Source organism: Pleurodeles waltl, chromosome 6, assembly GCF_031143425.1.
Source record: "Pleurodeles waltl isolate 20211129_DDA chromosome 6, aPleWal1.hap1.20221129, whole genome shotgun sequence".
NCBI lineage: Eukaryota > Metazoa > Chordata > Amphibia > Caudata > Salamandridae > Pleurodeles > Pleurodeles waltl.
In genome coordinates, this window is record NC_090445.1 from 180,800,398 (window position 1) to 180,828,368 (window position 27,971).

The 27,971-nt window shown below is 50.5% G+C and overlaps 1 protein-coding gene across 2 annotated transcripts in view; it reads left to right on the plus strand.

Annotated features, from left to right (window-relative positions):
• Window positions 1-27,971, plus strand: part of NBR1 (NBR1 autophagy cargo receptor) — a 751,844-nt gene that overhangs the window by 551,988 nt on the left and 171,885 nt on the right. For both annotated transcript variants that reach the window (XM_069237768.1, XM_069237769.1), the window contains exon 19: window positions 7,757-7,845. In XM_069237768.1, coding sequence (XP_069093869.1) covers window positions 7,757-7,845 — 89 coding nt within the window. The remainder of the gene's footprint in view (window positions 1-7,756; window positions 7,846-27,971) is intronic.

Consider the following 27,971-nt stretch of genomic DNA (forward strand, 5'->3'; position numbering starts at 1 on the left):
GCTCATCTGTAGAGGGGTTATTTGGGACAGGTTATGAGTCCATAAAAGCATTCTTGAGAATCTCGAAGGTGTCTAGGTCAACTCCCTGGCAATCAGCTCATTTGCACTTGTTCTCATGCCCAGATTTCGAGGGCTGCCCTGGAGGTAAGTGGGTCATAGTCTTCACTCAAGTCAAGGTTTTTTTGGCATTGCGCCTGAAGCTGGAGTATTTTCTTCTCCAGGGGCGCCACTACTTGGGACACAGCATTAAATATAGACCTGCCCATTATGTGACAAAAGTTATCATCGATTGGGAGTTAAGTACCTCTTCCATGTAGTTCCCTCAGATCTTCCATGGGGAAGCGCAAGAGAACCTCTCTGTAAAAAGGCTTGTTAATGCACAGCATCCAATATTTTTACTGAACTAAGGGCACATTAAATGATTGCCAGAGGAGGAAGCAAGGGAGTATTGGTGGCAAAGCTGGTACATGTAAATTAGTCTCAAGCGAGACCTGAGGCCTAAGCGGCAGATGGGCGGTACTCCTTTGATCTAAATGGGAGCCTCACACGAGGCAGATCCTACCCGCAAGCGGTTGTCAGTCTCCAGGCAACAGCTCTGTAGACTCTAATTACATTCCCAGAGGCAGCCGCGGCAGGACACGCTTCACCTTTCCTGACAGCAAGAGTGAAATGATGTGCCAGCCGTGCGGGGTGTTTGCGTGCTGTGCGCGTCAATTGCAGCACGGTTCCCCTAGTGTTCACAATGCCACACCGTGCACAGAGCTAGGAGCAATATGAAGCAGCTGCAAAGGAGTGAAAACGTTCCAGCGGCCACGCGAGCAGAAGAGACACACAGTGATGAAGTACACTGTGCTTAACCAGCAAGAAAAGGCAACTACCATAAATCACAATAAACAAGAGAAAGTCAAAGGCACTTAACTCAGGCTGCTGGAGCAGCCAAGAAAGAGGGGGATAGAATGTCTCCAGGGAATCTGAAGGGACATTGTAGGTCCTGATTGGATGAACTGTTCTTGTGTTTTCTCCAATAGTTTCAGGGGAAATGTAGGTATATTTTGAATGTGTTTGAATCCTAATGGCTGCTGGATTAAATAAAACGAAGAAAGTGTAGCCTAATCCTTCCCTCCGGGTCCTGACATAGAATTAAGTGATGTTATCCTGTCATGAGTTATAAAATTTGAACCTGTTGAGAAGATACTGAATGTTTGTTAATGGATGTTACTGGATAATTTATAAAAGGATACATTGCCTGAAAGTGGGTTGCTTATGCTGTGGGAAGCTTGTATTACAGAAAATCTCTGAAATACCCATGCACTACATAGCCTAAAAAGACAACTTCATGTTCCAATTGTTGCAACTAATTTAGTATAACGGTTCATGGGCGATGTCCGTTCTGGGTTTTTGTCCTCAGATAATTATAGAAAGACAAGTTCTTGGAAGGCAACAACAAGGGGTTGGAGAACTGTGAAAGGTCCGGAGAAAGTACATAAGGTTGTACTGGAACCCTTTAATAGGGCCACAGAGGAGTTGTCTTGACTTTGGTAATCGGTCGGATGGCATCATTAAAATGTAGCAGATAGTTTAATTTGCACCTTAAATATAGAGGCTTTCGCCAAAATGATAACTCAGGTCTACCAGTTCAGCACCCTGCCCTTCACAACACATAATTTAAAGCAGCGGTTGTTAACCTGGAGCCCATAACATGTACTTAGGTCTGCAGCTGTTTAGACCGTTAAATAAGAATATCAAGTTGATAAAGTGCAGAGACATCCAAATGCAAAACAGAACAATTTTAAAACACTGTATACATATGACACAATTGGAAATCGTAGGGTGAAAATTAAGTGCTATATTTAGCTTGATTGGTGTGAGCAGCGGAAGTACCACAAACAGAATCTAGTATGAACGATTGGTTACCTCAATTGAAGCACTTATATGCATTGACAAAGAGAGTATGCTTTAAGGGGGAAAAAGACAAAAGGATATGCTAGAGTTTGAAATATGACTTTTTTTTATAGGAACAAAAACAATTTTGAAAAGATCAAACCTTTGAATTAAAAATTCACTTAGAATTAATAACTATAAAAAAACTATTTCGTACTTAGTGTATTTGTTTGGTGTAAACCTGTTTGTGTATTTTTGTATATTGTTTTGAGGTTCAAATCATAAAAATTATTAGGGCGGTGTCCCCTAGCTTTGCGTACTGATATTGTTGGGCTCTGTAGTGTCACGCCAGTGACGAAACTGTGCGCTGGGCACTACCTTGTTGTAGGGTGCTGAAGGGGTACACTCACTCCTCAGCACCTCGTGGTGTTTCCCCCTACCAAGGGGCTGATAATGGGCGAACCCGAGGTCATGTGACCCGGGTAATAAGAGTGGAGGGCCGGGGGCGTGAGCAGAGTGCGCCGCGGCAGATACTAGATTTAGCTGTGTCTGAACGTGGAGGCTGTGAACACATGGCGGGCCTTGCCCATTATTTAAACAACGTACCCAGTGTCCGCAGTGGTCATTTATGCGGTAGTGCCAGCCGTCGCCGACACTACAATTTGGCGACGAGAGTCCGGAACCCTCACAACGTGTGTTGCCCCGCGGCGGCCACAGCGTGCGGTGCTCATGCCGTGGGGAGCCCTGAACTCCCAGGCTGAGACACGTTGCCCAGCAACAGCGTCACCGCCGCAGCCTCACTCTGTGGATCAAAGGAGCGTCTAGGCCGGCCGGCGGACAGCTGGTCGCACGCGAGGTGTCGGGAGTCGGAAAAGACGTCTCTCTCCGTGCCACACAAGTGAGTGAAGACGGCCCCCCCCCTTGAGTTGAGAATTGTGAGGCTGCCGGTGTTTCAGCCCAGCGGCCACGCCCCAACATAACACGCCCCAAGGCCAGTGGTACTGATAAACTGAGCTGCTCATAGACCAAGGTGCAGCACATTCTGCCCGTGCCTCCAGAGAGGGACCCAGATGACCAAGCGCTGCTCTAACTGGCCATAAGCCTCTAGCTCCAGATAAAATACAAAAAGGATACTGCGCTGCCAGAAACACTGCCCTGAGATATTCCCCAGATCTACGTCAGTCGGACAGCCACCCCCCCCCCCATTATCCATCATGTCTGTTATACCACCCATAGAACCGTTCATGGAGGAAGGAGCTCCGTCAGCACAAGCTCCAAAGTGGAGAGACTGGGTGGCAAGAGTCATGTTGTTTTTTGAAGCAACGAAGGTAGAGGATGATCAGAAGAGGGCAATGATAATTCACCTAGGTGACAAGGACATTTACAATATATCCAAGAACCTTCAAGAAGACGCCCCCAAAACGCATCACACCCTGATAGCAGCTCTGAACAGACTTTTTGAACCAGTGGCTAACACGGATTATGAGCGCTTCGTTTTTAGACAAGCAAGACAACAACCGGAGGAATCCATTGACTCGTTCCACTTGCGGATGCGCGGCCTGGCCAGTACTGGTCGATTTGCAGATGAAGCGGAAGATACACAAGGGCAGGTACTACAGGGGTGCGCGTTAATAAAGCTTTGTGAATGAATCCTCGAGGAATCAGGGAGGTCGTTAGCGGACATCCTCATGATGGGACGCACCAAGGAACTGTCAAATGCGCGGGCGTCTCACATGGAGGCAGCACTGCAGAGACCCATCAAAGAAGAAGCAGTGAATATGGTGGCTGCACCCACAACCAAGACAAAGACGCGCATCCCAAGACAACAGCAGAGACAATGTGGGTAATGCAGTGGCCCACCACCCCAACCGACGGAATGCCCGGCAAGAGGAAAGAAGTGCGCAGGATGCAGGAAGTTAAATCACTTCGCGAGAGTGTGTCGGTCAGGTAAATCAAGCACCAGCACAGCAGTAGTCAACATCACAACCGGTAAATCAGAACAAGGATGACGATGAAGCAGAGAAGCATGTCATTCATTCGTTATTTACCATTGGTAACACGGCCCAGTCATCGAAGGGGCTTCCCAGATGCCAGGTAACGAACACTCAGGACATCATCGCTGTTGTCGACACAGGTGCGTCTATAAATATTCTCGCTGCCAGCGAATATCAGAAAATGAGCCCGCTACCAACACTCACGAACACCAAAATCAGAGTGTATGCCTATGGACAGAACACCCCGTTGGCCTTAAAAGGTATGTTCCATGCCACAGTAGCACATGAGTCTAGCGCAGTTAGTGCTAAAATATCTGTAGCCGAAGACGGACATGGAATGCTGTTAGGCTGCCAGATGGGGGAGGACCTGGGGGTTGTCACTTTTGCGTTTGACATACACCAGGAGGCGGTGGCAGAACTTGTAGCCCAGTAGCATCAGGTTTTTGAAGGAATTGGGTGCCTTAAGGACAAGGAGGTGAGGCTGCACATTGATGAGACTGTTCAACCTGTGGCACTCAGGCACAGAAGAATAGCATTCCACCTCAGACCCCAAGTAGAAAAGGAAATTGAACAACTTGATAAGGCTGGCATAATGGAGAGGGTTATAGGACCGACTCCGTGGGTATCGCCCATAGTGGTCGCGCGCAAGCCAAAGCAGCCAGGAGAAGTCCGCATATGTGTGGACATGCGCCTTCCCAACACAACAATCAAACGTGAGAGACATCGAACACCCATAGATGACCTAATAGCGGAGCTCAGCGGGTCATGTTGGTTCCCCAACTGGATCTATGGTCAGGATACCACCAATCGGTTTTATCCAAAGAGTCGAGGTACATAACAACTTTCTCCACCCATGTTGGTTTGAGGAGGTACCGACGTTTGAGTTTTGGAGTATCGAGTGCGGCGGAGGTGTTTCAAAACACCACACAGGAACTGTTGAGGGATCTGCCTGGCGCGATCAATGTAAGTGACGATATTTTGATTCATGCCCCCACCATCGCTAAGCATCCCTCTCGGCTCCTCAATGTATGACGAAGGATTCAAGAATCAGGTCTCACCCTCCATCGCCAGAAGTGTGAATTCTTAACGGATCACATACAATTTTTTGGCTATGTCTTTTCCGCTGCTGGGGTAGCTCCTGACCCTGCGAAAGTGATAGATGTCAAGGACGCTCCTCTCCCGACCTGCGTGACAGAGGTTCGCAGTTTTTTAGGCATGGTCAACTATTGTGGCCGGTTCATACAAGATTTGGTGTCGCTAACACAACCGCTTAGAACCCTGACTAAGTCATCGGAACCATGGGTTTGGGGTTTGGTCCAGCAAGAAGTGTTTGAGGCAGTCAAAAATGCTCTGTCAAGTGACACCACGTTAAGGTATTTCGACCCAAAGAAAGAAACAAAGGTCGCAGGGGATGCGGGCCCAAAGGGATTGGGTGCGGTACTGTTTCAAAAACAGAGCTGTGAAGACTGGTCCCCGGTGGCATTCGCAAGCAGGTCTCTGACTGAAACGGAGCAGAGGTACTCCCAGATAGAGAAGGAGGCCACTGCGGTACACTGGGGCTGCAAACACTTTCACATGTACGTATATGGTCGCCCGTTCTTGGTTACTACCGACCATAAGCCATTCATATCTCTGTTTAACAGCACTGCTTTGAAGCCTCCATGAGGATTGAAAAGTGGATGCTCCAGCTGCAAGTCCACTGATGCCAGCTGGAGTATCATCCGGGGTCAGACAAACTGGCGGATTGCCCTTCCAGGCACCCCAGAGCTGCCTCAGATAACGAGATCAACAACGCCAAGGAGACCGAAGAATACGTCAGATTGATTTCTGACCGATCCAGGCCGAAACCTATCTCCACAAGTGAAATTGCTTAAGCTACGGCCAGCGACGAGTGTCTCCAAAAGGTCTTCAGAGCCATCCGTGATAATCAATGGTTTTTGGTGACCAGGGCATGGTGAAAACAAAGGGCCTGTTAAGGTCCAAGGTATGGTTCCCACTCATGGATGAACAGGTGGAAGAGGTGGTAAAAACCTGTGAGCGGTGTCAAGCGTCGGGAGAGCCGAACCGCCCCACTCCGATGGAAACTGAACCTGGGCCAACCTCTCTGTGGATGTCTGCCAGCTTGGATTTTGGGAGCCTTCCTGATGGACGACAGACTTTGGTTCTTGTTGATGACTTTTCCAAATATCCCGAAGTGGAAGTGATCTCCTCTCTTGCCGCGGAAGTGGTGATTCCGCGTCTGGAAAAAATAATGGCTACTCATGGCCTCACATCTGAGATTAAGACTGACAATGGGCCTCCGTTTCAGAGCAAGGAACTGTCTGAGTACTTTCAAAAGACTGGTGTTCGCCACCGAAGAATCACCCCAAGGTGGCCTCAGGCGAACGGTGAGGCCGAACGCTTTATGTGCACGTTAAACAAGGTGTGCATTGCTCATGCAAGCCGTTGCCGGAGGCCAAGGCTGTCTGATCTGAAAGTGGGAGATCGGTGTTGCTCAAGGTCACCACAGCAAATTCCGCATGCCATTCGATCCTTCTCCATGGATAGTTGTGAAGCGACGTGGGTCGTTGGTGGTGGATCGAAGAGGGAAAGACGTGGTGACCAGAAATGTGTCTTTGTTCAAGAAGTTTAACTATCCCGAAGGATCTCAAGTGGATGCTGAAGTCCACGCATCCAATGATGACCTATCCTCGGTTAACAACGGCGAGGGCTGTGAGGAAGGCAGTACTGAGAGTCGAATTGGTGTCCCGCCAGTGTCTTTGTCAGACAAGGTGTCTTCCCCCGTCTCAAGTCCATCCGTGAGCACAGGGCGAGCGGAGAATACTCGATACCAATTGCGCCATAAACCCGCTCCATCAGTAAGACTTCGTGACCATCTTGTGAATGTTTAATGTGTGTTAATCTGCATTGTGTGTAATTGTTGTTTTTCAATTTTTAGGAGAAATGTAGTGTCGCGCCGGTGGCAAAACTGTGCGCTTGGCACTACCTTGTTGTATGGTGCTGAACGGGTATGCTCACTTCTCAGCACCTCGTGGTGTTTCCCCCTACCAAGGGGCTGATAATGGGCGAACCTGAGCTCATGTGACCTGGGTAATAAAAGAGTGGAGGGTCGGGGCGTGAGCAGAGTTCGCCGGGCAGACAATAGATTTAGCTGTGTCTGAACGCAGAGGCTGTGAACACGTGGTGGGCCTTGCCCATTATTTAAACAACGTACCCAGTGTCCGCAGTCGTTATTTACGCGGTAGTGCCGGCCGTCGCCGACACTACAGGCTCCTCAAAAGTCATAAGGTTAAGAACCGCTGATCTGAAGTGATATTTGTCACTGCATTTTTTAAATCTGCAATGCAGGGAGTATTTTGCACTTATTATTTATGTCTCTGATTGTTTTGAGTTGGCTATTCTAACTTGTCCTTGCAGCTGAATTTGTTTATTTTTTTCCGAGAGGGAAGCATGTTGGTGACGTGACGAGGTGGTGTTGTTTGCATTTTGTAACCTTTCAATAAACTGAAAATTTGCCATTAAAAATTAGGAACTGGATTGTTGCTGAACACATGAAGACTAGCCATGAACAGCGTCCTCACTGGGTTATGCCCTTTCTGCTGTTAACAAAATACAAATTATGTAGTTCACGAATTGCGTGTTTCTGATTGAGCGTGGCTGAGAAGTGATTTTTTAAGGAAAGTAATAATTAAAACAGCCATCTGTACATGATTTGAATCAGTGATCCAGAAATATATATTAAGTGCTGCATTATATTTTACAGAGGTTCTGCTTTATGAGCAACAGAAAGACATTAATTTAATGCAGAATTGTATAAGTCAGAAAACAATTTTTTCTCTTCATGAATAATCAATATTTCATGAAACTGTTCATTTTGGCAGCCATACGGAGCTTCAAAAAAGTAACCAGCCAACAAATGATTTGCCAGTAGCAGAAGGATCAGATTCCACAGTTAATCAAATAAAAGAAGGTACAGTTTGCTTTTTGTGTATTTGTGTGTCTTGACTTTAATAGCACATGGTATCCTTTATAACTATGTATAGTACCAATAGGTTTGTGTTCTAGTAAAACTAGGGTGCTGGTATCTCAAAGTGTTGACATAGTTGTGTATTTCCCATAGTGTTATCGGATAGGAACTTCTAGCTGCAGATTTCTTCCCTTTGAATTCTACCCAGGTGTCAGACTGGATCCGGAAGATTTTCGTGAGCAGTACCCCTGCATGTCGGTAGGTGGTGCCTGATCGGCTCCACGTCCGTCATCAGCGCTGGATATGATGTTGTGCGTTGAAATATAGGTAACACCATCACGCGTTGATGTCCGTTTTCTTTGCATGCTAGCAAAGTGCTGATCTGAAGAGAGCTACTCCTCAGTCAATTTTTGGCTGACTTTTTAAAAACTTTTTGTTGAGTTTTTTTCGAGTTTCACTCCTTGTGCATCGAGGATGTCTTCCAAAAAGACCGGATTCTAGACTTGCAGATCCTGCCCTCGGGTGATGTCCATGACTGATTCACACCTTGTGTGCCTTTGGCATCTGGAGTGCGACCACGACCCAAAGTCGTACTCCAAGTGCTGGGCCATGCATCCGAAAGCTTCGAGCCATTGCTGGCCCATGCTTCCGAAGGCTTCAAGGGAATGGTCCCTGAAGCTGATGGTGGCCTGGCGCTCGACACTGCACAAGTCGAGATTACAGTCGAGAGAAAGGTCCAAGGAACACTCGTAACTCGAGTGCTCCACTGGTTCTCTGACTACGACCAGGTCCTTGGGCCTTGCAGCGGCCACTCGTCCCCCTCCGTCTGCCTTTTGCCTCTTTCGTGGCTACTAAAGGGGTCTCCAGCCACCTCCTTTCCCAGTCAGCCACCGTGCCACTCATGCTGCAGAAAAATAGATTTATTTGTCTTGCTTATATCTTTGGGGCCGGTTGCTAAGTCGTCACAAAATGTTCCCCAAAAATATGATTCTCACATCAGCTGCTCTCTGGAAAGTGTTGAGGTGATCCGTTCAGCTGGGGCTGAGAAAATGTGGTGGGGGTGGAGGGGCGGGGGGAGGCAAAGGATCCCAAAATTTATTTTCTCCATGTTAATTTCCATTGGGATTTTGAACAGGAATAGTGGCCGAACCACAGGACGGATTTACACTACATTTGACAGAAAGCTAGCTTTTGGTCCTGAAAGCAACCCCCACCCCCAGGGGATCATCCCTGGGGCTAATATTTTATTATATGCTGGGGTTTTCACTTTTTTTACATGTTTAATTTTTAACAAAAATGGTCTTCGGAGTTCTACAGTAATACATACAAATCACTTGAATACTTAAAAATAAATTGCTAATAAATTATAATGCGCTCTACTATGCTTTATTTCCCTAATATAGTTTGTTTTTTAAAGTGGGAATAGGTAGGGAACAACAACTCCACTCTACGCCGCTCCAGTCAATGTCACTCCACTGTATGCCCCTCCACTATACGTCACTCCACTCATCTCCACTTCACAGTATTCCACTGTACACCACACCATTGTATGCAACTCCAGTCTACGACACCCCAATGTACGGCATTCCACTCTATGCTATTCTACTGTTTGACACCCACTCTACACCACTTCAGTCTCCTCTAACCCACCCTACTCTGTACTCCACTAGTTAATGCTATTCCATTCTACACCAGTCCACTCTACTCCACTGTATGCCACTCCATCTACACTACTTTAGTATGCTACTATACTGTATGCCTCTGCACTCTACCCATTTAACACTAGAATGCCACACTCCGCTCTACCCCATTCCATTGAATGCAACTCTACGCCACTCCATGATAAGGCACTCCACTGTATGGCATTCCACTCTACGCTATTCTACTCTACGCTATTCTACTCTACGCCACTACACTCTACCTCACTACATTCTGCACCACCCCACTCTACACCACCGTCTTGTAGGCCACTTCACTGTACGCTATTTCATTTGTTTCATTTGACTCTCCTCCACTCTACAAAACTCCACTATATGCTGTTCCACTCTGACCCACTCCACTCTACCCCATTCCACTGTACGCCACTCCAGTGTACACCATTCCTCTGTGCGCTATTCCACCATACACCACTCCAGCCAGTGTCACTGCACTGTACACTGCTCCACTCTCCTCTGTGCTATTGCACTCTGTGTAACTCCTCTCTATTCCCCTCCATTGTGTTATTCTCTCTGTCTCTCCACTGTGCGCCACTACATTGTACCTCACTCCATCTACATCTTTCTGCTCTATTCCACTGTACTCCAATCCACTGTACCACACTCCACTTTATGCCACTCCAATCCACACCACTCCACTGTATGTTATTCCACTCTGTGCCACTCAACTCTGTACTACTCAACTGTATGCCAATCTACTCAGCTACTTCACTCTATGCCACTCCACTCTACCACTGTGTGCCATTCTATTCCAGCCTACACCACTCCATTCTCCACCACTCCACCATAATCAACTCCACTGCCTACTATTCCACTCCAGTCTATGCTATTTCTCTTTACACCACTCTACTGTACACTATTCTACTGTATGACATTTCACTTAATGCCTCTCCACTTTACGCTATTCCACTCTACCTCACTCAATACTACCCCACTTCACTCTGCGCCACTCCACCCCACTCAACTGTACACCACTCCACTGTATCCCACTCCATTCTAAGCCACTTCAGTCTATGCAACTCCACTCTGCAGTATTCTATTGTATGACACTCCACCTTACACCACTCTACTCTCCTCTATTCCACTATTTGCCACTCCACTGTACTCCAGTACAGTCAGCACTATTCCACTCTACTCCACTGTATGCTACTTCAGTCTTCGCCACTCCATTACGCTATTGTACTATATGCCACTACTCTACCAACTCCACTCTAGAACACTCCACCCCACTACACTCTACACCATTCCACTGTATGGAACTCTACACCACTCTATGCTATGCTACTCTGTGCTACTCCACTCTACTTTGTTTCACTTTATGCAGTTACACACCATGGTGTTCCGCTCTACACCACTTCAGTCTACTCCACTCCACAATAAGACACTGTACAGTATGGTATTACACTCTACGCTATTGTACGCCACTATACTCTACCTCACTCCACGCCACAGTCCTTTAGGCCACTCCACTCTACGCTATTCCATTTGACGCACCTCCACTCTACAAAGTTCCACTCTACGCTGTTTCACTTTATGCCACTCCAGTCTACTCCACTCCCAGTACTCCACTGTATGCTATCATACTCTACGATATTCCACTCTACGCCACTCCACTCTACCCCACTCCACTGTATGCCACTCCAGTATACACTTTTCCACTCTACGCTAATCCACTGTACACCAATCCAGTCAATGCCACTTCACTGTACACCTCTCCACTCTCCTCTATGCTGTTTCACTATACATAACTCCACTCGACACCCATCCAGTGTGCTATTCCACTCTATGCCGCTACACTCTACACCTTACTTCTGTGCGCCACTACACTGTACCTCACTCCATCTACACCACTCCACTCTTTTCCACTGTATGCCAATCCTCTCTACCACACTCTACTTTGCCACTCTACACATTTCCACTGTATGCTATTCCACTCTACACCACTCCACACAACCCCACTCCATTGTGCGTGATCCTATACCAGTCTACGCCACTCAACTCTCCACCACTCCACTGTATGCTAATCCACTAAAGTCTACACCACTCCACTCTATTTCACTTTACCCCACTCTACTGTACACTGTTCTACTGTATGACACTTCACTCAACGCCACTCTTCTGTATGCCACTCCACTTTATGCTATTTCACTCTACCCCACTCTGTACTACCCGACTCCACTCTGCGCTTCACCCCACTGCATTATACACCACTCCACTGTATGCCACTTGTGTAAAGAAGGGTACAAATCTCAGGTCAATCTTTTCCAGGTTCATTTATTATGAGCCTCCCATCCACACCAAGTCAACAGCTCTGCCAACCTTCAGCCTGAGGACATGGAATCCCCTTACATTCTACATTCTAGATGGGATGTAATGCATTTCCGATACCACACACCTTCCCCCCCCATTACTCTTCAACACAACACAACACAACACTACAAAACATGCAAGGACAACAAAATAATGAAGCACGCTAGTAAAATTAAAATAAACAATTACCATAACTTATTTTTTTTGATTTCACAATTCTATTGAGTTCCATATCCTCCATCCTTAATTGTGACCGCATTCTTGAAAAGTTTAACAACTTTGAAAGTACCCATAAACTTGCTTCCACTCTTAGATAGAGTAGGTTTCTTTACCAGAATTTCATCCCCCACAGTTATTCCAACATCTGCTACCCTTTTTCTGACATCATAATACTCCTTTCTACGCATCTTTTCTCGCTTTTTGTTCCCCCCTTTCATCCTGGACCAGAACACACAGTCATCTTTGCCCCAGGAAACCCAACTGGGAGCCAACAGTGTGTTGCCCTTATGTCCTCTGAAGACTTCAAAGAGGACTTCACCAGTTGTAGTATGTGGCATAAACCTGTAAGCATGCAAAAAAAAATCAATCCTTCTTTCCAATTTCTACCAGCTGAAATTTCCAACTGTATACATTCGTTAACACTCATGTTGAATCTTTCAACAGTACCATTCCCTTCAGGATGATACAAAGCACACCGTTTCTGCCCAATGCCTCTGTACTTTAGAAATTCAGTCATCTCTAGGGAAACAAACTGAGGACCATTATCAGTCACAGTCGTGCTAGGCAAACCTTCACGACTAAAAATGCTATTGAAATACTCTATAACTCTCCTGGTTTAAATGCTGCTGACAACTCCTATTTCAGACCACATAGAAAATTGATCTGTCATTACCAGTAGATAGTTGGTTCCATCTTTTGCATGGATAGGTCCTACTATATCGATCGCCACTGTATCCCACGGTCTACTGGAAGACTCTGTGACACACATCGGTGGTACTCTAGTCTTGTACACTTTGACACTATTACAACAGTCAGGGCATTCTCTGACTAGTCTCTCTAACATCAGATTCATGCCTGGCCACCAATAATTTAGACAAATTCTGGCTTTTGTTTTACTCATTCGCTGATGTTCAACATGTCCCAACTCCATTATTCTGTCGACTAACACCGAGGGAACAACTAACCTTGAACCTCGCAAGAGAAAACCATCTACAACAGACAACTCGTCCTTTACATTTCAGTATCCACCAAGAAACTCATCAAGCTTCACATTCAAATTCCAACCACTCTTCAGCTCCTCACACACTTGCTGTAGCACATAATCATCAGCTACAGCTTCCAACCATTCCTTTTGTTGCACAATTCCCTCTGTAATACTGCACACTTTGATATTCTACTTCTTCTTCCTCAACTAGGTGATATTCCACTTCTGGGCTGAGTCTAGACAAACAATCAGCAATCATTGTTAGGTCCAGGTACATAGAACATTTCCAAACAAAAATCTTGAAGACCATTATTCCACCTACCAATTCTACTAGAAAACATGTCCAGACCCTTTCTTGTAAAGACCTCTACCAGGGGTTTATAATCCTAGCGTATGGAAAATTCTCTTCCCCACACAAAATTCTTGAACTTGCTAATTGCCCAAAACACGCTCAGAGCCTTCCTTTCTATCATGGAGGATTTCACTTCAGCTCGCCCATAATGTCCTTGAAGCATATGGTACAGGCCTGAGTTCATCACCTCTTTTAGAATCCTGCAGCAGTACAGCTCCCAAGCCTTTCATATTTGCTTCAGCCATGATTACACTTTTTTTCATTAGATCAAAAGAATTGAGACAATCCACTTGGGACAACTCCTTCTTTATACTCATAAATTCCTTTGCACATTCCTCGTCCCATGTGAATTCCATGCCTTAGACGTTAAGTCTAAAGAACTAAAATTTGGATCCATGTAGAAGTGAAACCATCTCATTTATGTTAGGAAGAGGGAATTGATCACTCACTATGCATTTGTTGAGACCCCTTAAATCAATACACAAGCTGATGTCTCCAGATTGCTTACGTGCTACAACAATCGGTGCAATCCACTCCGAACACTCAACTGGTTCAATTACACCATCTTTACATAGTTTTTTGTGATTTCCCTTTCATCCTCATCTTTCATAGATAATGGGATAGGACATACTTTAACAACTACGGGTACAGCACCCCGTTTAATTTTTATTTGATGTGCATATCCTTTTAGACATCCTAATTTGTCACTGAACACTTCTTTAAACTCGTTCAAGAACTTGGGCACAGATGCTTTTTCTCCATTTTCTACTGTAAGTTCATGCACATCATTTATGTTCTCCACAAATTCACTTTTAATCATAACAGGCATAGGAGAATTCGGGTCTAAAATAATGTTCAGCTCTCTCTGATGTGGCCAACTGAGAACACTATCCCCCTTTACTGGAACATATATTTTCCCTGACATAGGTGGTCATTCTGACCTCGGCGGTAAAAGGCACCTACCGCCGGTCAGAAATCCTCCATAATCCCGCCGCGGTCGCGGAAACCCGCCACGGTCATTCTGACCCGCAGAAGGCAAACCTCTGAAAATCCGACCGCCACAACAGACCGCCAGACCAGCGGTCGGCGGAAAGGTGGAGGTGACCAAACCTCCACGCCAACAGAAATACGCCCATCCCATTACGACCCACGAATCCACGCGGCGGTCATTCAAACGCGGTATTCCATTGGCGGGACACACCGGCGCGGTCAGAATACACACAAACGAACAAAACTCACCCACATTGGACGATTTGAATCCCACACACCTGATACACATACACACACCACTCCCACACACACAATACAATATAAAACACCCACCCACATCACCCACAAACCCCTACGCTTAAAAATTCGTAAAGAAGGCCAGAGCGAGACACCAGCATCCAAAACATAACAGCCACAGCCACTCAACACCATCACCCACACACAAAACAACACACACCACCACACTCAACTCACTTAAATACACATACTCCACCCCACACATCATACACACCACCCCATGGCACCCCAAAGACAACCCCGCTTCACAGACGAAGAACTCAGGGTTATGGTGGAGGAAATCGTTCGTGTAGAGCCCCAGCTCTTCGGCACACAGGTCCAATACACCAGCATTGCCCGGAGGACGGAGCTATGGCAGAGGATTGTCGACAGGGTGAACGCAGTGGGACAGCACCCCAGAAATCGGGAAGACATCAGGAAGCGATGGAACGACCTACGGGGGAAGGTGCGTTCCATGGTATCCAGGCACAACATCGCCGTGCAGAAGACTGGCGGAGGACCCCCACCTCAACCCCCACAATTCACATCATGGGAGGAGGAAGTCTTGAACATCCTGCATCCTGACGGCCTCGCAGGAGTCGGCGGAGGAATGGATACTGGTAAGTTGAAGCTTCAATACTGCTTCCCCCCCACCTGCATGCCAAATCAGACCCCAACCCTCACCCCCATCCTCGAACCCCACCCTCACCCCCACCCCCATCCTCACCCCCACCCTCACCCCCACCACCATCCTCACCCCCACCACCATCCTCACCCCCACCCCCAGCACACCTATTCCCCGCCAATGTCTCACCATCACAACCCACACATCCCAAAACCTAGGCCTGCATGCGTCCACTAAGCATGGACACCCATCACCAAAGCATGCCCAATGCATATACACATCCCCCCCACAAGCCACCCTCACCAAAGCCCCCACACACGAATGCCAGCACTTGGGGACACGAGAACCCACAGATACACCCATATGCGACACATTTAAACTATAACCATACCTCTATACCCCTGCAGGACCCGACCGTCAACACACCGCGGCGGAGGGGCCAGAATTATCCACACCCCCCACCCAAGAGGCCGTCAGCGATGACAGCAGCTCTGTCGATCTGGACACCGATGACCAGCCCGGACCATCGGGGACCTCTGGACAGTCGGTTCCCCTCACACAGGCACAGGCCACTATAGACCCTAACCCCTCTGGGAACACCAGCACAGCTCCCACCCAGCGGGCCCATGCCTCTGTCTCCAGGGCGCGTCAATCTGCGGTGTGTCTACCACTACAGGGCACCCAGGATAACCCACCACCCCAACAACAACAGGGACCTGGGGGCAGTGGTAGTGGGCACACCGGCCAGGGGGCAGAGGCCCAGGGAAACAGGGCAACTCGGCGGGCAGCTGTGCGACAGGGGGGGGAGGAGAGGCCCAGGGAACCCACTCTCCACGAGGTCCTCACCACCATCATGGGAGCATACAACCGCTCCCAGGAGACGATGGCGACGGTACTGGCCCGGTTCCAGGAGATCCAGGTGCTGCAGGAGGAACACTATCGGGGGTACAGGGAGGACATCCGAGCCATCAACACCACCCTGGTTACCATGGTAGGGCTGCTGCAGGACCTCGTAAACAGCAGGGCGGACACTGAACAACACCCAAGGGCCCCTGCCACTAGCCGGGACCAAGAACAGCCATCCACCTCCGCCGGCGCTAGTGGACAGGAGGCCCCCGCACAGCAGCAGCCCACCAGACCCCCACCTCCTGCAGGAGAAGAACCACCCCGCAAGAGGGCCCTGAGATCTCGCAAGACAGAGTAGGATGTCAAGACCCCCGCCAGCAATGGATACCACCTGATGTCATCCCACTGTCCCACATTGTCACCCTGTCCATCCTCGAACTGCCCATGCTCCATCTCTCCACAGGCCTCTGGACAATGCACCTGTGTGACTGTTACTCTGGACTCTGCCATGGACATTCCTTCACCATAGCCCCCACCCACTTGAAACCACCCATCCCATTTTGAGCACTTCAATAAACACCTATTTTGCACCAAAATATCAGGAGTCTGGCTGTGATTTCAATAGATTGTAATTGACATGACAGTGCAAATATGTCCTTGTACATGGTGAAGTCAACAAACAGCTGCCACAAAGCTGTAGTCCATGGGGAAACGAAGCACAGGACTCGTAGTGGGGACCCCAGATCTGAAATAGGGAGGGAAAAGCCAAAACTCAGTCATCATACACTGGGGCAAATAGACAGGCAGCAGAGATGCTGCAGAGTAGTTAACATTTACTAAATTATCTTTGAAATGTTACCTGTGTCCTATTGGAAGTACTGTTCAATGATTCTGTCCCTGTTGTCTGTTTCAGCCCCGTCGTCTTCCTCCTCGTCACTCTCCTCAGGTTCCACCGCTGCCACAACACCACCGTCTCGACCATCCTCCTGCAGGAAAGGCACCTGGCGGCGCAAAGCCAGGTTGTGAAGCATGCAGCAGGCCACGATGATGTGACACACCTTCTTAGGTGAGTACATTAGGGATCCACCGGTCATATGCAGGCAGCGAAACCTGGCCTTTAGGAGGCCAAAGGTGCGTTCGATCACCCTCCTAGTACGCCCATGGGCCTCATTGTACCGTTCCTCTGCCCTGGTCCGGGGATTCCTTACTGGGGTCAGTAGCCACGACAGGTTGGGGTACCCAGAGTCCCCCACTAGCCATACACGGTGTCTCTGTAGCTGTTCCATCACGTAAGGGATGCTGCTATTCCTGAGGATGTAGGCGTCATGCACTGACCCTGGGAATTTGGCATTTACATGCGAGATGTACTGGTCAGCCAAACACACCACCTGGATGTTCATTGAATGGTAACTTTTTCTGTTCCTGTACACCTGCTCCCTGTCTCTTGGGGGAACCAAAGCCACATGGGTCCCATCAATGGCACCAATTACGTTGGGAATATGTCCAAGGGCGTAGAAATCACCCTTCACTGTAGCCAGTTCGCCCACCTCAGGGAAAATGATGTAGTTCCTCACGGATTTCATCAGGGCAGACAACACTCTGGATAACACCTTTGAAAACATGGGCTGAGACATCCCGGAAGCAATTCCCACGGTTGTCTGAAATGACCCACTTGCCAAGAAATGGAGTACTGACATGACCTGCACCAGAGGGGGAATCCCTGTGGGTTGGCGGATGGGGGACATCAGGTCGGGCTCCAGCCGGGCACACAGTTCATGGATAGTGGCACGGTTAAGACGGTAGGTCAGGATAATGTGGCGTTCTTCCATTGTCGACAGGTCCACCAGCGGTCGGTACACGGGAGGATTCATCCGTCTCCTCGCCCAACCCAGCGGACGGTGCCTAGGAAGGACAACATGGAGCACACAGTCAGGCAACCCACAGGTACGTACTCACAGCTAGCACAGTATACGATTCTCTATGCAGTGAATGGCGTGTCTGAGTGGCTATGCAAGGCCTAGGCCTGTGTGACGCAGTTGAAATTGAGCCATGTGGGCCCTGGAAATGGCGGCTGCCTGACCTGTGAAGTGTGACAATGGGATGTGAGGTCAATGCGCTGGCGTGGCACACCGCGGCGGGCGGCGGCCGAAGACCGCGGCGCGAAGCCGCATTGGTTAACATTGAAGCCTATGGGTTTCAGGAGCCAATGGCGAAGGGCGCCGGCGGTGGCGGGACGCACCGCCGCGGTACGCACCGCCGCGGACGTGACCGCCATTTTCTATCTACTTATCCACTTGCGACTTGAACTTTCACAGGAGAGGACCTATACTGCAAGTGTTGCTGTGACCTCGGTCTTGAAGGGACAATGGCTGCTGCGACTGGGGAAAGGGCCCCTGCCTTCACTGGAGAGGAGTTGGAGAAACTTGTGGATGGGGTCCTCCCCCAGTATGCGCTACTCTACGGTCCTCCAGACCAACAAGTGAGTTTAATTCTATCTGGATTTGGGGCCACTGGCTGGCTTGGGGGCCTGGCGGGGATGGGGGGCATGTTGGGCATGGCGGGGGGCCTGGCAGGGATGGGGGGCATGTTGGGCCTGGCGGGGGGCCTGGCGGGGATGGGGGGCATGTTGGGCCTGGCGGGGGGCCTGGCGGGGATGGGGGGCATGTTGGGCATGGCGGGGGGCCTGGCGGGGGGCCTGGCGGGGATGGGGGGGCATGTTGGGCATGGCGGGGGGCCTGGCGGGGATGGGGGGCATGTTGGGCCTGGCGGGGGGCCTGGCGGGGATGGGGGGCGTTGGGCCACTGGAAAGGAAAATGCTGAGTAACTTGAACGTGGTATTTCTCCCTCCCTGTACGTGTCACATAGGTCCGCGCCCATGAGAAGATCGGGATTTGGCGTGCCATCGCCAAGGAAGTCCGGGCCCTGGGGGTCCACCATCGACGGGGCACCCACTGCCGCAAGAGGTGGGAGGACATCCGCCGCGGGACCAAGAAGACCGCCGAGTCTCTGCTGGGGATGGCCTCCCAACGTAGGCGGGGTGCCTGCCGTCAACTGAGCCCCCTGATGTTCCGGATCCTGGCGGTGGCCTACCCTGATTTGGATGGGCGCGTGAGGGCAGCACAGCAGACACAAGGGGGTGAGTCCAAGCATTATCTACTCTGTTGTTGCGCAGTGGAGGTGTCTGGGTGGGGGAGGAGGGCTGTGGGTCCCCCTAGGCCAGGGCGATATCTGTAGGCTGGGCACCCCCGTAAGCCCCTGTGTCCCCAGCCACCACCCTCAGTAGTGTGTCAGTACAGCCATCCCTGGGCCGTGTCATCCATGGGTGCAGTTGTCAACTCTAGGCGTGTAGGGCATGTTCCACGGAATGCGTAGCGGACCCCAAGTGCGCAACTTAGTGCAGGGGGCATCTGTGTCTGTCATGTCCGCTAACTGTACCGGAGATCCATGTACTCAATATCCCTTTATTTCTCTCTCCCCCCCCCTTTTTGTTTGTCTTTCTGTGCTTGTGTGCATCAGCATCATCAGGCGAAGGAGAAGTGGCATCGGGGCAGGAGGGAGCTGCATCTCACATGGCCCAGGAGGGCCATGCCACAGAGTCAGACTGGACCAGTGAGACGGAGGGCGAGGGGAGCTCCACGACGGGGACGACTGGAGCCTGCAGCGACACGGACACGTCCTCGGAAGGGGGCTCCCTTGCGGGGGTGGCACCATCCGTGCCCCCCGCCATTACAGGTACAGCCGCCACCCAGCGCACCATCTCCGCCCTCCCAGCAGCCCCTCCGCGTTCGCCCCGTGCCCGCTCTGCCAGGAAGCCGGGCATCTCCTTCGCCCCAGGCACCTCAGGCCCTGCCCCTGTTACCCCCGCTGCCCTCAGTGAGGAGGTATTGACCTCCTCCGAACGCTCATTGTTGGGCCGACTACCCTTTTGAATGCCATCCAGGGGGTGGAGAGGGAGGTTCATCGCAGCAATGCGTACCTGGAGGGCATTCATTCGGGTCAGGCTGCCCATCAGCGATCGTTCCAGGCTCTGGCCTCAGCACTGACGGCAGCCATTGTCCCTGTCTCCTGCCTGCCTCTACTAACTCCCTCCTCCCAGTCTCCTGTTCCTCTGCCTGTCCCACCCACACCATCAGACCAGCCTGCACACACCTCAACACCCAAGAGAAGCTCATCCAAACATAAGCACCACAGATCACGCAGACATTCACACACGCAACATTCCGATGCAGACATGCCAACAGTCACTACCACCTCTGTGACCCCCACCTCCTCGTCTCCCTCCTCCCTCCCTGTGACGTCTCACTCACACCTCCATTCACCTCACCATCAGCCAGTGTTTCCATCACCAGCACACCCTCCACTCCAGTCCGCACACGTGCAGTCACCACCCCCACTGCCATTTACACGTCCCCTGTGTCCTCTCCCACTGTGTCTGTCACCCCCTCTTCCACACCACACAAACGCAGCCACCCACCCACCCAACAGCCATCCACCTCACGACAGCCTATCCCTCCTGCACCTGCACCCAAAGACAGCAAACGTGACTCACCGACAACCACATCCTCTCCCTCCACTCCCATTCCCACTGTACCTACCACTCTCCATTGTCCCAAGAAGCTCTTCCTCGCCACTACTAACTTCTTTCCTGACCCTGAGCCCCCCCCTCCTTCTCGTCGGGGTAAGAAGAGCACCTCAGCCACCACCAGCCCTGCAGCCCCCTTGACAAGGGTGCAGGGGTATTGGAGCCCGCCAGCCCGCATGTCTGGATCTTCGCCCAGCAGCAAGGGGACAGCCAGCCCACCCCCTGGGAAGAGGAGCAGAAGGCGGAAGGGGCGCCGCAGGAGCCCGCCTTCTACATCCCCCCCGGACACCACCCAGAGACAGTCACCAGCCACAGCTCCAAAGGGAGGAAAGGGCCACAGGCCCACGACTAAGGAGGGCAAGGGCAGCAAGTTGGAGAGGTCAGGCAGCAGGCCTGCTGCCCAGGAGGAGCCCACAACCCCCATAGCCGCTGCCCCGGGAGGAACCGGCACAGCTGCCCCGGGAGAGCCCACCAGCCCCATAGCCGCTGCCCAGGGAGGACCCAGCCCAGCTGGCCAGGAGGGCCCCACCACCCACAGCCCAGGTGGGCAGTGAAGGAGCACCATCCCCGCTGCCCAGGAGGGCACCACCAGGCATTTAGCAGTTGGCCATAGACCGTCCGCCGTCTCAAGAACCGCTGAACTGGGCCCTTCAAGGCAAGAACCGCTGAACTGGGCCCCGCCGTCTCAAGAACCGCTGAACTGGGCCCCGCCGTCTCAAGAACCGCTGAACTGGGCCCTTCAAGGCAAGAAGCGCTGAACTGGGCCCCGCCGTCTCAAGAACCGCTGAACTGGGCCCCGCCGTCTCAAGAACCGCTGAACTGGTCCCTTCAAGGCAAGAACCGCTGAACTGGGCCCTTCAAGGCAAGAACCGCTGAACTGGGCCCCGCCGTCTCAAGAACCGCTGAACTGGGCCCTTCAAGGCAAGAACCGCTGAACTGGGCCCCGCCGTCTCAAGAACCGCTGAACTGGGCCCCGCCGTCTCAAGAACCGCTGAACTGGGCCCTTCAAGGCAAGAACCGCTGAACTGGGCCCCGCCGTCTCAAGAACCGCTGAACTGGGCCCTTCAGGGCAAGAACCGCTGGCCCTTTGGCAGACGTGGCAGGGCAGGATCTATCTCGGGCAGGGCTGCAGGATGTCCTCTGGCCAACTTGCCTCCTCCAGTGGCAGTGGGGTCTGTTATGGACTGTATGGACTGTGGCTTTGCTCTCCCCAGGATGGCCCAGTGGGCAGGCCACCCACTGTATGGACTGTTTGGACTGTGGCTTTGCTCTCCCCAGGATGGCCCAGTGGGCAGGCCACCCACTGTATGGACTGTATGGACTGTGGCTTTGCTCTCCCCAGGATGGCCCAGTGGGCAGGCCACCCACTGTATGGACTGTGGCTTTGCTCTCCCCAGGATGGCCCAGTGGGCAGGCCACCCACTGTATGGACTGTTTGGACTGTGGCTTTGCTCTCCCCAGGATGGCCCAGTGGGCAGGCCACCCACTGTATGGACTGTATGGACTGTGGCTTTGCTCTCCCCAGGATGGCCCAGTGGGCAGGCCACCCACTGTATGGACTGTTTGGACTGTGGCTTTGCTCTCCCCAGGATGGCCCAGTGGGCAGGCCACCCACTGTATGGACTGTATGGACTGTGGCTTTGCTCTCCCCAGGATGGCCCAGTGGGCAGGCCACCCACTGTATGGACTGTTTGGACTGTGGCTTTGCTCTCCCCAGGATGGCCCAGTGGGCAGGCCACCCACTGTATGGACTGTGGCTTTGCTCTCCCCAGGATGGCCCAGTGGGCAGGCCACCCACTGTATGGACTGTATGGACTGTGGCTTTGCTCTCCCCAGGATGGCCCAGTGGGCAGGCCACCCACTGTATGGACTGTATGGACTGTGGCTTTGCTCTCCCCAGGATGGCCCAGTGGGCAGGCCACCCACTGTATGGACTGTTTGGACTGTGGCTTTGCTCTCCCCAGGATGGCCCAGTGGTCATGGAGTCCCCTCGTGGATCTGGCGTCGTGTACTCAAGTGGCTGAGGTGCCCCCCCTTCCTTTCCCCCTGAGGTGCCTGTCCTATTTTCTTTCTGATGCCCCTGCAGTGTTCTCTCCGTGGAGTTCTTGTCGTGGGACTGGGCCTTGCCCCTTTGCACAGGACCCCTGTGATCCACGGACAGTGGTTGGACTACATTTAGTAGCTGTATATATTTTGTACATAGTTTATTTATTTTTTGGGATTAATGGCGTACATATTTCAATATATCTGCCCGTTTATGATCTCTTCTTTTGGTCTTTGCATTATTTCGGAGGGGGGTGGTTTGTGGGTTGTGACAGTGATCTGTGGGAATGCATTGATGTGTGTGTTGTAGTGGGTGTGGGTGGGTGGGTGTGTGCCGGTAAACTTTTCCCTCCCCTGTGTCGTAGGTGCAGTACTCACCGATGTCTTCCGCGCCGCCGGGCGTGCTCCTGGTATATGAGGAGGAATAGGAGTGCGGGGATGACCTGTAACTCTGGCTCCATACTGCCGGAATCTCGCGTGGAGTGCGTAGAGGTGAGCGTTTTCCCGTTCGTAGTCTGTTTCCGCCGTGTTCTTATCGGCGGTGCTCCCGCCCCGGAAAAGGTGGCAGATTGGTGGGTCGTAATAGGGTGGGCGGTACTTTGTCTGCCGCCGGGCTGTTGGCGGGAACCGCCGCGCTGTTTGTTTGTACCGCTGTGGCGGTCGGAGTGTTAAGTTGGCGGGCTGTGTTGGCGGTTCCCGCCAGGGTCAGAATGCCATTTTTAATACCGCCGGTCTGTTCGCGGTCCGACCGCCGCCTCTCCGCCGACCGCCAAGGTCAGAATGAGGGTGTTAGATTGGAAGGAAATATCCGATTCAAAATAGCCTCTTAGTTCTATAACTTGGCCACCATACGCACCTGGAATCACATCCGGTTCTTTCAAGTTCACCCTATGACTAAATTTTTTGTCAAACATTTCATTGGACATAAGAGTTAACCATGCCCCTGAGTCAATCAAAAACTCACTCTCAAAACCCATGACAGTGACATTATCTCTTGGATGTTTCTTTTGGTCAGGTTCAGCAAACACTGATAAAATACAATCCTCAACTAGCTTTACAGGCGCAACACTGGGACACTTGCCTGACTTGCAACACTTGGCAAAGTGACCCTTTTTGTTACCCATCTTGCAAGTCATGTTGAGAGCTGGACACTTCTTAAACGAAGCAAAATGCCCAACATTCCCACATCTGAAACATTTTACATCGCTGAACTTTGCCCATTGCCCTTGAATATTTCTTTCCTCATCCTTGTCACCTTCTCCGACCTTACTTTGATCATTTTTTGCATAAACTTTATTCCCTGTTGGATTTTTGTTTTCTTCCAATTCCTCAACACAAGCTAGAGTGTGCTCCACACCTTTCGGTAAAGTGATTACTTCATGGAAGGAAGGATCATCTTTTCCCCATAGTTCAGTTCTTATTTTATCACTGCAACATCTCAACATGAACTCATCCCTAATGCGTTCTTCAATAGTGGGACCAGATCTGCATGTTGAAGCCAATATCCTTAGAGCTGTAATATACTGTTCGATGGCATCTGTCGCTGTAGATTCACATGGTATGCATGAGCTCGCCATCTGGTGTTGGGTCGGAGTGTTACAAGTTGTTTTTCTTCGAAGAAGTGTTTTCGAGTCACGGGACCGAGTGACTCCTCCTTCTGTGCTCATTGCGCATGGGCGTCGACTCCATCTTCGATTGTTTTCTTTCCGCCATCGGGTTCGGACGTGTTCCTGTCGCTCCGAGTTTCGGAACGGAAAGATAGCTGAAACCGGAAGATTTTCGACGGTATCGTTGCGATCCGGTTCGAGATAGACACATACGACGACGCCTTGAACATCGAAGCGCTTCGGTGCCCTTCGGGGTAGATTTCGGCACCCGTCGGGGCCTAGTCGGCCCGACCGCGTGGAGAACAACGCCGATGGAACGGACCCCGTTTCGATTCTGCCCCGAATGCCACAACAAATATCCTTATACGGACCTACACTCGGTCTGTAACCTGTGCATGTCACCCGAGCACAGCGAAGAATCCTGTGAGGCCTGTCGGGCGTTCCGGTCCCGAAAAACTCTGCGCGACCGTCGAGCGAGAAGACTGCAGATGGCGTCCACGCCAAAGGAGCGTCGACAGTTCGAGACAGAAGAGGAACAGGAGGAATCCTTTTCCATCCAGGATTCAGACTCCGACGAGCTAGACTCTACAAAAACTGTGAGTAAGACGTCGAGATCAGAACTTAAAAAAGGAAAGAAGGCCCAGGGGACGCCACTGCCAACCGGCCATGGCTCCACCCAAATTCTCGGTGACCAACGATCGGCACCGAAAAAGGCCCATTCAGTGTCGAGATCGTCCGACTTCGGTCGAGACACCGGCACGCAGCCTCCTCGGGACCGAGAGAGTGCTAAACAAAAGCATCGACACCGAGAGTTCGGTGTCGACACGGATCGACGCCGAGACAGTGGCGCCGAAGACCATAGAGGCCAAGAATTTTCGGCACAGAAAAAGAGGAAGGTTACCTCGGAGCCGAAAAAACAATCAACAGGGTTTTCGGAGCTGAAAAAAGCGACATCAGACCCTGTTTCAGGCTCCTATACTGAAGAGCATTCTATGTCTTCACAAATGAAGAAACATAGATTTGAACAAGAACTGCAATCCACTGACGTGGATCACACGCAAAAGAGTATCTTTATTCAGCAGGGGACTGGGAAGATCAGTACCCTTCCACCTGTCAAACGAAAGAGAACGCTTCAGTTTACTCCTCAGCAACAAACAGCACAAAAGGTAACACCTCCTCCCTCGCCTCCACCTGTAACTCCGGCTTCGCCAACTTACACCCCGTCACATTCGCCAGCTCACACCGCCATGAGCCACGATGACCAAGATCAGGATGCGTGGGACTTGTACGACGCACCAGTGTCTGATAACAGCCCAGACACATACCCAACTAGGCCATCACCACCGGAAGACAGCACAGCCTACTCACAAGTGGTGGCTAGAGCAGCACTATTCCATAATGTGGAACTACACTCGGAACAAGTAGAGGATGATTTTTTATTTAACACCCTCTCTTCAACCCACAGCTCCTACCAAAGCCTGCCGATGCTCCCAGGCATGCTACGCCATGCAAAGGACATTTTCAAGGAGCCAGTTAAAAGTAGGGCAGTGACGCCTAGGGTGGACAAAAAGTATAAGGCGCCTCCTACGGACCCTGTATTCATCACCTCTCAGCTGCCACCAGATTCTGTGGTGGTAGGGGCTGCCAGAAAACGGGCAAATTCACACACTTCTGGGGATGCACCTCCCCCAGATAAAGAAAGCAGGAAGTTCGATGCAGCCGGGAAGAGGGTTGCTGTCCAAGCAGCAAACCAGTGGCGCATCGCAAATTCACAAGCGCTGCTAGCGCGATACGACAGAGCCCACTGGGATGAGATGCAGCATCTCATTGAACATCTCCCAAAAGATCTGCAAAAAAGAGCAAAACAGGTTGTTGAGGAGGGTCAAAACATTTCCAACAATCAAATACGCTCCTCCATGGATGCAGCAGACACGGCCGCAAGGACCATTAATACGTCGGTTACCATCCGTAGGCACGCATGGCTCAGAACGTCTGGTTTCAAGCCAGAAATTCAGCAGGCAGTGCTTAACATGCCAGTAAACGAAAAACTTCTGTTCGGTCCGGAGGTCGACACAGCCATAGAAAAGCTCAAGAAGGACACTGACACTGCCAAGGCCATGGGCGCACTCTACTCCCCGCAGAGCAGAGGATCCTATAACACCTTCCGCAAAACACCTTTTAGAGGAGGGTTTCGGGGTCAGGCCACACAAGCTAGCACCTCGCAGTCCGCACCGCCCACCTACCAGGGACAGTACAGGGGAGGTTTTCGGGGCCAGTATAGAGGGGGGCAATTCCCTAGGAATAGAGGAAGATTTCAAAGCCCCAAAACCACTACCAACAAGCAGTGACTCACACGTCACTCACCCCTCCCACACAACACCAGTGGGGGGGAGGATACGTCAATATTACGAAGCATGGGACAAAATAACTACAGACACATGGGTCCTAGCAATTATCCAACATGGTTATTGCATAGAATTCATGCAATTCCCTCCAGACATACCACCAAAATCACAAAATTTATCAAAATACCATTCACAGCTTCTAGAGATAGAAGTTCAAGCACTACTGCAAAAAAATGCAATAGAATTAGTACCAAGCACACAAATAAACACAGGAGTTTATTCACTGTACTTCTTGATACCAAAAAAGGACGAAACACTGAGACCAATTCTAGACCTCAGGGTAGTAAACACATTCATCAAATCAGACCACTTTCACATGGTCACACTACAAGAAGTGTTACCATTGCTCAAAAAACAAAACTACATGACAACCCTAGACCTCAAGGACGCATATTTCCATATACCAATACATCAATCACACAGGAAATATCTAAGGTTTGTATTCAAAGGAATACATTACCAATTCAAAGTATTGCCTTTTGGTTTAACAACCGCTCCAAGAGTATTCACAAAATGCCTAGCAGTAGTCGCTGCACACATCAGAAGGCAGCAAATACATGTGTTCCCGTATCTAGACGACTGGCTAATCAAAACCAGTTCGCTCACACAATGCTCAAACCACACAAATCAAGTCATACAAACCCTCTACAAACTAGGGTTCACCGTCAACTTTGCAAAGTCAAACATTATGCCAAGCAAAGTACAGCAATATCTAGGAGCCATAATAGACACGACAAAAGGAGTAGCAACGCCAACTCCACAAAGGATCCACAATTTCAACAGGGTCATTCAACACATGTCTCCAAACCAAACAATACAAGCAAGAACAATACTACAGCTCCTAGGCATGATGTCCTCATGCATAGCCATTGTCCCAAACGCAAGACTGCACATGAGGCCCTTACAACAGTGCCTAGCCTCACAGTGGTCTCAAGCACAGGGTCACCTTCTAGATCTGGTGTTGCTAGACCGCCAAACTTACCTCTCGCTTCTATGGTGGAACAGTATAAATTTAAACATAGGGCGGCCTTTCCAAGACCCAGTGCCACAGTACGTAATAACAACAGATGCTTCCATGACAGGGTGGGGAGCACATCTCAATCAACACAACATAAGAGGACAATGGAACATACATCAAACAAAAATGCATATAAATCATCTAGAATTATTAGCA